Consider the following 12,382-nt stretch of genomic DNA (forward strand, 5'->3'; position numbering starts at 1 on the left):
GAAAGTCTTGAGAAAGGAAGGAAATGAGTGGGTAATAAAATGCTGGTCATACTCTACCACTTCTCAGTGAAGTGTTTTGGAGATGAGGGGCACTGACTAGTTGTGTTAGTTGACTAAGTCTGGTCCTCCCTGTGGTAGGCACTGTACAGATACAGAGAGTGGGAAGCAGTTTTTCCCCAGAAAACTAAGGCTAAATAATAAGCTGGCAGAAAGAGGAAAAGAGCTCAGCCACCAACACTATGGAAGTAAACAAGAGGTTAGTGCTACCATTTTTTTCTGAGATTTAAAGTCACAACCTAGTTAGTCAGCATCTGCAGTGAGGGAGAATTATTTTACTAGTGAAAACTTGACATGTCAAGTAAAAGAGAGCAAAAACCCCCAGCTAAGAGCAAAGAAAAAACCTCAGAAAAAGTAAACTTTCCAGCAGCCTTACCATTGGCATCTTGGACTCCAGTAAGTGCTCCTACCGCTGCTGCAGTTTCACCAGATAGAACAATTTGTCCTCCACCTTGAAGAGTGGCTTCAGCAAGCGTGGCTACTGCATGGGCAGCTGCTTCACTGCAGGCACAGGAAAGGAGAAAGAAGAATTAGGAGAACCAAACAAATAACGCCATTCCAGTAGCACCTATTTTAAGCAGGCACCATATGTCAAGAGAACAAATCCAGAAAGGAGGGATTCTTACTGGGCCCAGATGAAGTTATCCAGAGCAGAAAATCTAGAGTGGAGGACAAATATGTGGGAAGAAGCTGCTCCTACTGGCTTTTTTCAGCTTGTAGGTCTCTTTAGTCAGAACATCCCTACATTCTTACCTTCACATTCCTTTGCTTGGGAACTTAAGTAAACCTTTTAGACAATCCAGGTAGTTATACCATGTGACTCCTAGCTGCCTCCGGTTTCTGGTACAAAACTCTTCTTTTGGCACTGTTATGTTCTGGGTCTTTACAGATTTGAGAGCTCTACCCTTCATTACTGTTTCTGCGAGTTCACCTTGCAATGGAACAGGCCCAGAGGTTTACCATCACCAGGACCACATCAGCAGCTCTGTATTTAGCTAAGATGGAGTACTACTCCCCAGCCAAGTGGTTTAATAATTCTTTTTAATAAGTGATCAGTAGCTTAGCACAGTATTGTTAAATTTCTTCATACAAATGAGGTCAGACCAAAGGTCCCTCTCATGCAGCAACCCTGCTGTGAGAAAAGCCAGTATCAGATATTTAGGAAGGAGTGTGTATGATCCTTCCCTTCCTACACCCTCTCAGCTTCTGACAGTTAGCAGTGTATTGATTTCCTACATCAGTGACTGCATCTGGACCATCAGGTTTGATTTGTCTAATCCCCTTCAAAACCCATTTATACCTTTTGCTTCCACAACACCCTGTAGCAATGAGTTCCACATTTAATTTGGTGCCATGTGAAGAAAAATTACATTATGGTACTTGAAAAACTACTGCCTCAGTCTGGCTGGGCAGGCCTTAAGTCTGATATTGTGAGAAACAGAAAATAACTATTCCCTTTTTGTTTTCTTCACGATTTCATAGATTTCCAGTAATCTCTTTCCCAAGCCAAAGAGCCATAGTCCACTTACTGTGCAAGGACTCTTCCTGGCTTCTGATCACTCTTGTCCTGTCCAGATTTTTTCTAATGTAAGACATCTATTTGCTGGGGATGACCATTTCTCACACTATTCAGGACATAGACACACCATGAGTTAGTCCAGGGGTCTAATCCTGGCTGGTTCACTATGCCTTTCCCTGTAATTCCTATATTCAACTTACTCTCTTGATAATATCTTCTCAGCAGTGCTAAAACATTCCTGGAGGACAGTCCACCAGATGCTTTCTGAATGGTAACTGGTAGCATACAGTTCCTCATTGGATACACAGAGCCGTTATTTCTTTGTATGTGTATCACTTGGCATTCGTTGACATCATATTTGACTGTGCAACCAAATGGCAAATAAGAGTGCTGTGAGAATCCTTCAGCAGCTGTCCAGATTTCTCCAGACCTGTTGGATTAGCCACTTCCGGTGACCAACTGCTAGCCAACAAATTATTCCAAAGCCACCTCCTTCCTGCAGCTGAATCTCCCACCATTTCTACCTTAAACTAAAAAAGTAGGTATTTTCTTTAGCTTCCCCTAGAATGCTCTTTCTTAACTGCCATGCTCATTCTTTGGTAGTCAATGGACTCAAATATTTTCAAAGTACTTCTTATTCGTTCTTTCTCTTTCCTAATTTCCTGCTTAGATGCTGTATTCTTTATTCACTCAGGATGTATTTTCATTTCTAAATAGCACTTCTGTCTCTTAGAGTAGCTCTTAAACACTGTTAGTGAACCAGAGTAGTTTGTTGTTCTGCTTTCTTACTCCCTTTGATCTCTCTTCTGAACCTGCAGCTATGTGAAGGCAGTTACACTGCAGGAAGGGCAACTACAACACAGCAAACCTGGGGTAAGCACACATTTATTGGTGTAACCCTGTTTCCCAGACTTCACACAGCACTTACTTGAATCCACTTTCAAGGGCAATTGAGCATTCTAATAATCTGTTACAGTTCCATCCCTGAAAATACTAATGATCTGTGGCATAAAAGCTTTTTCCAGTTACAGTGTGCTCCATAAACATTAACTGATTCAAATCAATGAATTAATGGCCCACCTCCACTTCATCCTATTTTACTAGAAGGCCTAATACCTCCCATCCTCAAACCTGACAGAGGTTGCATCATCCGTTATGCCATGCTATTGGCAGGCGTACTGCTCTACATGGGGCTGTGAAAGACTGCGCTCTGCCAGCAGCCATTGGAACAAGATTCAGATGGCAGCTTTCAGCTAAATTAGGCATAAAGTTTCCAGAGCTAGGATAAGCCACCAGCTTTCAAGGACCAGAGCCTTGCTGAGATCTTCTTACAGGCAGGGGAAAGATGGCAGTCACAAAATCACAGAATGGTTTGGAAGGAATCTTAAAGACCATCTAGTTCCACCCCCCCTGCCAGGGGCAAGGACACCTTCCACTAGACCAGGTTGCTTCAAGCCCCGTCCAACCTGGCCTTGAACGCTTCCAGGGATGGGGCAGCCACAGCTTCTCTGGGCAACCTGTGCCAGTGCCTCGCCACCCTCATAGTGGGGAAGAAGTTCTACAGCTAAAAGCTACAAGGAGCATTTTGTGGCAAAGGACAAAGTACACCTCTTCCATGTGGAAGGGTGTTGGAAGGCAGTCACCTAGAAAGGTCTCCAGCGCTACCATGGCCAGCAGACAAAGAGGGTGACAAGCTGGGAAATAAAACATGAGGCCTCTCATTTCCACTGCAATGCTGCTACAGGCTTCGCATCGCTCCTGAACTACAAGCTATTTGAACAGACTTATCATAGGGCTTTCCTGGGTATAAACTGAGCTGATCCTGTCTTGAGGCACAGTAGAGACTAAATAACTTGTTGAAGGCTCTTCCGTTCATATTTTCTAGGAGTTCTAACACTTCTTTTTATTATGGAATCTGAATTTCTTAAGTTAATACAGGAAAAGGAACAGCTTTGTGACCTTAAGAGCTAAAAGCTAGTAGCAATGGGATGAAATTAACATGGAAAGCCCACGATGTTCTACTCCAGAAAAACTTCTGAAAAAAGAATAAAATAGAAAAATCTATTGCCTGGAAATGTGCAGGATAAAATCCTGCAAGTCAGATTTTGGGAGAAGGGGCTTTTTCCTGCAATTCCATGCCTAGTTACTTCAGCTGTTCTTACAGTGCCATACAAAGATCACTTGTTTTTAAAAGGCAATTTTACAGTGAAACTGCTAGTAAAAAAACGCTACTTAACCTACCTTGTGTGGTAGCAGAAAAGAACTTATCTGATGGTCCTGAATCTGGACCACAAAGAGAATAAACAGTTCTAGGTGTGTTTGTGCTTCAGTTGTGACAGCAATTTGGAAGCAAGCTGTTGAAAGCCCCTGCAATTAAAGTGGGTCCTTTAGCAATTTGTGTATACAACAAGGTATTGAAGCTTTACTCCAACCATCAGCAGTGTGGACTTGTGCCTTGTCCTGACCCATGGCTGCTCAGTCAACAGCCTCTAGGCCAGAATCCTGATTCAGATGAAGAAAATATGTCTACACCTCAGCAGTGTGAAGCCTCCCATGCTGTTGGGGCTGATGCCATGTTTCCTATGGTTCTTCTGCTCTCTCAGGGTGCAGCTGTGGTGTGCCACAGCCATTTCCAGTTTTTAAGAAGCAAAGGTTAAGCAACTCACCAGAGCCAAGCAAAGATACTGCTTCCTGCTACACGGACCTGTAGAGAACTATACTGCAGATTTTGGTAACCTCAGTAGAATAAAAAAAAAAAAAAAAAAATCTAACAGAGCTCATTCCAAGCCGAAGAGGCAGCATTACTACTGCAGCTCATTCACCTTCTATTTCAGAAACACATTTGGGAGAAACCCCAAGAACACTGGCCTTGGGAGGAGATTTTTATTCCTGAAGAGAGATCATACTCAACAACAGGGAAATTCAGCCTTAACATTTTAGTAAGAAACCATTATTAATATTGAGGGAGACCCAGACCAGCAAACTTAAAAGGTGCTATTAGCACATCACAACTCTTGCTTTCTTCGCAAGCTCGGTTCTGTAACTGGACCCTTGCTGTACAAATAAGATCATTTAGAGGGTACAGTTACTACCCATCTTTTCCTCTTTCAGGAAATTACCATGTCAGTGGTGTTCTGTGGTTACAGCAGAAATCAGGAACTGTCCTGCAGAGACCTGGACGCTGGCTGATGTAGGAATTTGTTATGGGAAGAAGCAGCCTCTACTGGGACTGTACAGAGTGATCTTTGCACCATTAGAGTGAAAACCTGGAAGGAAATGTCACGCATGCATGCTTCAAGCCTTTGTCTCTCACCCATACCTGTTGAGTGCCATGGTAACAGTTGCTCCTTGTTGCATCTCCTGAGATGCTGCCACTGCTGCTTCTGCTAATGATGCCACTGCCTGTGTGGCCTCTGATGCCTGTGTTGTCTGGATAGTCATCTCACCCCCCTGTAGCGTTGCCCAGTTCTGCTCCACCTATGGGGAAAAACAAAAAGAAAGGCTCTAGGATTGGATGTCATCCCATGAATGGACGGCTGCTTCCTAAAACAAAAAGAGCCAAATTTCAAGAGGTCTGTGCAGAATCCTGCACATGCTCTGACTTTGAGAGATAGGTAAAAGAGGGAGGAATCCTGGGATCCACCTGACATTGCTGGGCACTACAACCCTCTATCAGCCATGAGTGAGTTTCTAAAGTCAGCTCATGATTTTAGTTGCTGTTCTCCGTATGTTCAACTTCCGAACAAGAAATCTAGTTTTCTCATGCACATGGAAAGTGCACCCCATAAACATCCATGAATCCCCTCAACCTCCCAGAAATCCCTCTCCACAACAAAACAGGACAGCGATGATCGTTGTCGTACTCGTATCACTGCCTGCCAACCAGTCTGGGCAGTTTATTAAGTAGCTGCATTTCTGCAGTGTTAGAACCCCAGTGCGGACAACATCCCCCCATGGAAATCGCCTGCGCTTATCTCACTGTTTCTACTTGTCTGCACCCATCTGCTGTCATTCGAGGGAGCAGTCCATGTTCCCATTCAGGTTTTACTTGTACAGCACTTGTGAACTCAGATGAGTTTGAGCCAACTGGAATTGGAATTTCTTTGTGCTGCAGCAATATATTTTAAAAGAAGATGGCAGATGGAAAGTACTCTGTTCATATATCTCAGGTACTTTAAATTCCCTTACTTCAGACCTTCACATAAATAGGTTGCATATTACTTGAAGTTCACCCAGTCTCAGTTGCTCATTTTCCACCTAACCCACATTTCTCCACTTGCGACTTCGCAGCTCATGAGATAATGAGTGTATGGCCACAAAATCCACCAGGATATGAATTAGAAATATGCATTGGACAAAAACAACTAAAGAAATACAGGATGAAGGCCCATCAGCTGACAAATCCTACTGGCTGCTTTGCAAGATGAAGATCTTCTCCCACCCCGCCATCACTATTCTCATCCCCATAAACATTTTAGGCCACCCACCATCTTTCTGAGACACACAAATAAGAATGCCATAGAAGATGATGAAAAAACCCCCCTCAATTTGTTAAGATGGAGAAAGCTAGAAAGTCCATAGAAGCAGAGCTGGCTCAAGTAGGTTTTGCACAAGTAAATTTTGCTGCCTTTGGACAAGATAAGGGTTAGTCCCATCACAGGATGGAAAGGTAGAGAGAGAACCTGTCGCGCTCTCACTCACATCTGCTATCACACATTCCTCAGCAGCTGCCAATCTCGTTTTCCAGCACTTGGGCACAGGCAAAACTGGCGCTCGTCGTAGCTCTTTAGCCATCCCCAGCCGTCTGACGTTCAAGGCAACTGCTTCATTCTCCTGTGCCCAGAGCTGACCCTGGGCGAAAGGATCCAAAGCAGGGAGGAAGCAGTGAGATAGTGCATTGTGAAAAGGAGAAAGGAAGTTGATTTTAGAGAAGGCAATGTCTTTTAGGAAAGATTCAACCAAGTTTGAATGCTCATGAGAGGAAGAAGTTGCAGATGGTAGAGATCTCGAGAGAGTCAGATCGAGTTTGTGGAACTTGCTAGCCATGCCAAAACCGAACCAAAGCAAGCCCGAGCTGGGAAAGGCACCCTTCCCACCACCATGCAGAAGAGGAACAGACATACGTTTTTCAAATACATGGCAACACACATTTGAGTGATAAGGCAGGTCTCCACTGTGACACACAGTGCCCTGCAAAGATGCCTAAGCTGTTTCAGAACAGGGACAGAGCAAGGCCTGGAAAAGAAGAGAGGACTGTCCAGGCCCTTCTCCACACTAATGTGAAGGTTGTGCTGCTGAGATACCAGCGAGCATCCCTGCTCCATGTTGCTCAGCGTCCTGTAAACACATCTATTTACTCAGAGCTAACTCAGATCTTCACACAGCAAGAGATTTCAGGACAAAAATGTCCCTAGAGAGGCTGCCAGCAGGCTGTGGATCTGTCTGTGTGGAGAAATTACACCCGTCCCCAAAGCAAGTTTACTTGTGTATTTTTCTTTTGTCCAAGATATCACCTAGACGTTCCATTCACATAAGGAATTAGATGCCTGTCTTCCCCTGATTTCTATTTGTTCCCTCGAAAAATTTCCTTCTGATCTCAAGAGATATAACTGGTTCTTGAGAACCCTTATAGCAGCTGCAAAGTACTTCAAGGTCACGGCTCCGGAGCCAGCCTGTTTCATGATGGGTCTGAGATGGAAACAGGGTCTGGTGCAGAGCAAAGCTGTTCTGTGCTGCCACCTGTCGCTGTGAAAGCTTGATCCACGCAGAGCGGACCAGACCCCGCCGCTCCTGCGCACAGGCTGGCCAGCCAGAGATTCTACTGTGCAGCAAAGGGACAGAAAGCGACCTGCAGCCTGATTCAAAGGTGGGTTTGGGGATGAAAAGGATGGAAAAAAAAAAGTTTAAAAAGTCTTCATAATCTTAAAGGCATGTTCCTTAAACACACACAAAAAAACTTTATTACTCAATTAAAAAAAAAATAGTGGAAAAATAAATGTATGCAAATTTGAGTGTTCAGATTTAATAATGGAAATGGCCTGATCGAGTCCTTGACAGAAACAACTTTGCCAAGTTGTAAAGCAGTGGAAGAAACTTTCACAGGAACAGAACGGTAACTCCGCAGTACCTCCTGTTGTCTCTAAAGTACTGTGCATTTATATAGCCGTGTCTGGGATTTACTTGCAAATCTCCCTAAAAGCTGCAGCAAAAGAACAGTCCCATTTCATCCAGAGATCAGTGGCCAAAGACTCACGGGATGGGATCTGCCCACAGCCATGCAATACCCACTACTAACCACAGGCTCAAAATATCCCAGCCATCACTCCCAACCCTGAACTGACAAACAAGCAGCCAGGATCTACAGCACACGTAAAACAGTTACTCAATACGAATACACAAACACATACTTGTGTATGTCATTAAGCCTCTACCTGCTACAGCAGATAGTAATTTATAGGAAATATATATTTTAAAAAAAAAAAGGGTTAAATTCAGGACTGAGTCTTCCACCATAATTTTACAGTCCTGAGTCAAAATGACAACAGTTCAGCACTTTCTATATAAAATTTTACAGTCTCATGTTTACGTGTATGTTAACCCTTAACACTGCAGGGTGGGGAAACAAGGCTTGGTGTTTTCTGTGACCACAAATTCTAGAAAATTTTAACTTTATTGAAATTCAGACAGGACAAATCTGGTTTGTGCACCACAAACATGACCCAGATCCTTACCTCCCCATCAGTCACTGCAGAATAATTGACTTGTGCGACGGTAACTGTGGTGGGCAACTCTGAGGCATCGGCCAGTGTGGCAACTGTAGCACCAGTGCCAACCTATGGAAGTCAACAAAATGCAGTTAAACATTATTGCAGAAAAATATCCACATAATTCAGGGAAAGGGACACTTAAATGGTCTCAGAATAAAAAGCATTGCACGCACAGAGAATAATAGTAATTGCAGAGCTCACAGAAAATATGGAGCTGTCTCGAAGGGCTGGGGGAGGAAATCACATGCTAGAGCCAGTGGTGGCTTCCAGAGTGGATGTGGCCCAGAGTTCACACAGGAGACAGAGTCCTCACTATTCTCCCAGCCTCAGGAAGAGCAGCTGTGGGGTGCTGCTGCCATTCCCAGGTGTGAGCGTGGTGCACAGGTGGAGTCAACACACTTCTCCCACAAGGTGGAAGTAACTCAAAAAAACCACTGAGTAGACCTGGATCAGAACATCTTGCACAGCAGCCCTCATTTGTAATGCTCCTTGCTTACCATTCATATCTCTCATCTCCAGGCCCTTGGCAAACATTAACTCATCCTCAATACTCCCACTGCCCTTGGAAATGACCTTTTCCCATTTAACAGCTGGGAAAAGACAAAGGTGGGGAGATGTGCAGCTTTGTTTCTAAGGAGAATTAAACCTATAAATGCCAGAAATTCAATGGGATCTCAGGTGCCCAGCATTTAAACGAACACTAGTCAAAGGAAAAATGCACCTTAGCAGATGAGGAAACAGAACCAGCTTGGCAAATCTGCCAGGCCTTGGTGTGGAGGGCAGAAAGCTGTAACGATCGTGGAAAAGCTTTCATTTGAAAAAAATCCAAATAAACAAAACAAACCCACACATGTGGTTTTATCTTCATGACTGTGAGATGAGAACACACAACAGAAAATCATGTTTGACACTGAACTAAAACCATGATACTCAAGAGGGACAAGCCACTGGGCCAGTTAGGTATGAGGGGGCAGTGGTGGTTTGAAGGCAAGAGCAGAGGGGAAACAGAGGTTCAAACCTCACACCCACCTGGAGCTTTTGGGAAGTTTCAAGACAGCACTTACATTTTTGACATCCTGAGCTACCAGAACCTGCCTCCCCACATGGGGAACACAGGGAGAATAGCGGCATCACTGAGCCACTGAATGCAGCCTCTTCTACCCTGAATCTCCCTCTGTAAAACGGTGTAAGAGGCATCCTTACTGCAGGATGATGATGAAGATATCCTTATCATGAGGATAAATATACATTTGATATGTGTAATATATATATTATACTTCAGGTGTAAGATGAACAACAGAAATACCTTATGCCATAGATTAAGTTATGTTGCATGCCATTAAAGAAATGCAGTCCCACCACCTCTCCTCCCATCACTCCATCCGATTGCCACCACAGATATTGTGTGGCCACATCACAAACTGTATCTGTTCGTAAACAGGTTCATTAAACTCAGGTCAGATCCCTGAATTGCTTGACCAAATAGCTGCAGCAATCCTTGTACTTTCACAACAGGAGAACATGGGATGGGAGTGTGGAAGAGAGTGGATGAGACTGCTTCTTTGGAAAGGAGCATTGAGTTAACAAGCCTGCAGGCTAAAACATACAGATAAAGACAAAATTCTTGAAGGACAAGTTAAACTACCCAAAAGAGCTTGCTCTAAACCACCTCCCTGATGAAGGCAACTTGATCCTGAGTCAGCCATACTGGAAATGGAAAAGCCAGAGGGTTTCACTCACCTGGATGAGGGACACTGTGCCATCAGGGTTACTGAAGGTTTGTACCACTGTCTGTGACGGCACCAGGTGCGCTATACTATGTGTGGTCGTAGTCTGCTGCTGGGTCTGCTGATCCTCAAATGCATAGAGCAGGTCTTCACGCCCATGCTGCTTGTAGCAGTTTTTCACGATAGTCCGCAATGCTTGGGTCCATGACACCTACCAGGAGAATGATGATTGAAGAGTCAGCATAAAAAAGTTTTATGAAAGACTGCAGTGCTGCTACTGCTGCGATTTGCATGCTTATCTTTACTGGGTGGTTTTCAACAAATTCTCAAACAAACAAGAGGCCCCAGTATTTAATCCCTCTCTCCTCATCCCCTCCTTTCCCCAAGACTCAGAAATCACCCTGGTGAGCTATTGCGTTGTTGTATACTGATACAGAACGAGCACATCTGGCCAAGGGAAAGGGAAGCTTCTCAGTGAAATTCATTTCACCAGCTTAAAAGGAATTCTAAGGAATTGGGGCTGACAAGTAGAAAACCATCCTTACCTAGAAAAGCACTGACTGCCACAGCACCACTTCCAGCCTCACTAGGCATCCCTGCTCATCCACCCAGACCTACATCAGCCTGCACAAGTCCTGCCACTTGCACACTCTGGCAGCTTTCTTTTGATTATATTTGTAAAAGGTTGGTAGAAACATCACCTGCATAAAGGATCCATAACTACAACTGATTTCCAAGACCTTTTTACCCAGTTCTTTCATTTTTTTCCTGGCTGCACTGCACACCTTTGACTGCTTCCCTTTAAGTATAAAGTGTCCTGACTTCGGCTGGGATGGAGTTGTTTTCTTCTTAGTAGCTGGTACAGTGCTGTGTTTTGGATTTAGTATGAGAATAATGTTAATAGCAACAACTAAAGCATCAGTGTGTTAAGTAGTGCTTACTCTAAGTCAAGGACTTTTCATTTTCCCATGCTCTGCCAGTGAGCAGGTGCACAAGGAGCCCACAGGGAGCAGAGCAAGAGCAGCTGACCCGAACTAGCCAAAGGGATATTCCATACCATAGAATGTCATGCTCACTATATAAACTGGGGGGAGTTGGCCAGGAGAGGCTGATCACTGCTCAAGGACTGGCTGGGCAGCCAGGCACCAGTCAGCAGGTGGTGAGCAATTGTGTTGTGCTTCACTAATTCTGGGGTTGTTGGGGTTTTTTCCCTCTTGGATTTTACTCCTCTCTCTCCCTCTCCTCTTCATTACAATTATTATTGTTGCCGTTATTATTTTTACTTTATTTCAATTATTGAACAGGTTTCAGCTTTTCCCAGGTCTCCTCCCCATCCCACCAGAGGTGGGGAGTGAGTGAGCAGATGTGTGGTACTTAGTTGCTCACTGGGGTTAAACCATGACACAAAGGTCCCTGCTACTCAGGATGGGACAATATTCCTTCAAAGGCTTCAAGAGGCCATGATACAGACTCTACAGTAAATGACCTGCACACCTGGAGAGTAGACTTGTCTTAGGCTGGGTAGGGTGCTTCACAAGGCCACAGAGGCGAGCAGGTTCTGCAGTTAGCGAAAAGGGTACCTGCTGCAGAGAGAGATGTGGTTCAAATATCTCATCACACAAACCCAGCAGGGGACAGAGCAGTCTGAAGGTTATGCCTCTCCCATCTCATTGCTCTCCCAGGCTGAATGTCTGACACGAAGTCAAGGAAGGGCCAATGTCATAGGTTGTTCTGTCACTCAAGGGGAAAACTATTCCCACAAAAGCTGGTTGCAAGCCCCTGTGCTCAATTTGAAGGCAGACAGACATGGGAGATACACACCCGCTGCTTCTGTTCCTCTGTGCGGACATCACTGCGAACGTTGGCCCATGGAATGTCCTCAGGCCACCAGATGGGCTTGCAGCTTTCCTTGCCCCAGCCTGGTTTCCCACGACCCGTGGAGTATTTCAGCATCTCGGGGATGAAAGCTCGCAGCTGTGCCTGGAACAAACCACATAAGAGGGCTGAGAGTTTTTTAGGAACTCTTATCTCTGGTAGTGTTGAGGTGCATAGTACCAAGTTAGTTATTACATTTAACTTCCATCCTCTTGGAACCATCAACTGGAAGAGGTCTGAATGCCTAAGGAAGATGGACAAATACTTCACTATCTTCTCCAAAGACTCAGCTGAGAACAGTTTAGTAGCATGTGGAAGAGCAGAAACAAAATCAAGTCAGCCAGTTCAACAATAAGGCACAAACACATACTGTATTAACACACTTCATGGTTCAAACACTACCATGAAAAGAGCTAGCCAACCTGAAAGTGAGCAAG

The 12,382-nt window shown here is 44.5% G+C and overlaps 1 protein-coding gene across 10 annotated transcripts in view; it reads right to left on the reverse strand.

The window, feature by feature from the left end:
* The window catches only part of NRF1 (nuclear respiratory factor 1), an 88,817-nt gene that overhangs the window by 29,010 nt on the left and 47,425 nt on the right, over window positions 1–12,382 (reverse strand). For 8 of the 10 annotated variants that reach the window (XM_080391314.1, XM_080391315.1, XM_080391313.1 and 5 more), the window contains 6 exons: window positions 11,892–12,050; window positions 10,084–10,281; window positions 8,308–8,409; window positions 6,278–6,427; window positions 4,896–5,053; window positions 434–558 (listed from right to left, as the gene is read on the reverse strand). In XM_080391314.1, coding sequence (XP_080247440.1) covers window positions 434–558; window positions 4,896–5,053; window positions 6,278–6,427; window positions 8,308–8,409; window positions 10,084–10,281; window positions 11,892–12,050 — 892 coding nt within the window. The remainder of the gene's footprint in view (window positions 1–433; window positions 559–4,895; window positions 5,054–6,277; window positions 6,428–8,307; window positions 8,410–10,083; window positions 10,282–11,891; window positions 12,051–12,382) is intronic. The other 2 variants (XM_080391309.1, XM_080391317.1) reach the window with 1 other exon arrangement.

Source organism: Falco punctatus (assembly GCF_963210335.1).
Source record: "Falco punctatus genome assembly, chromosome: 6".
Lineage (NCBI taxonomy): Eukaryota > Metazoa > Chordata > Aves > Falconiformes > Falconidae > Falco > Falco punctatus.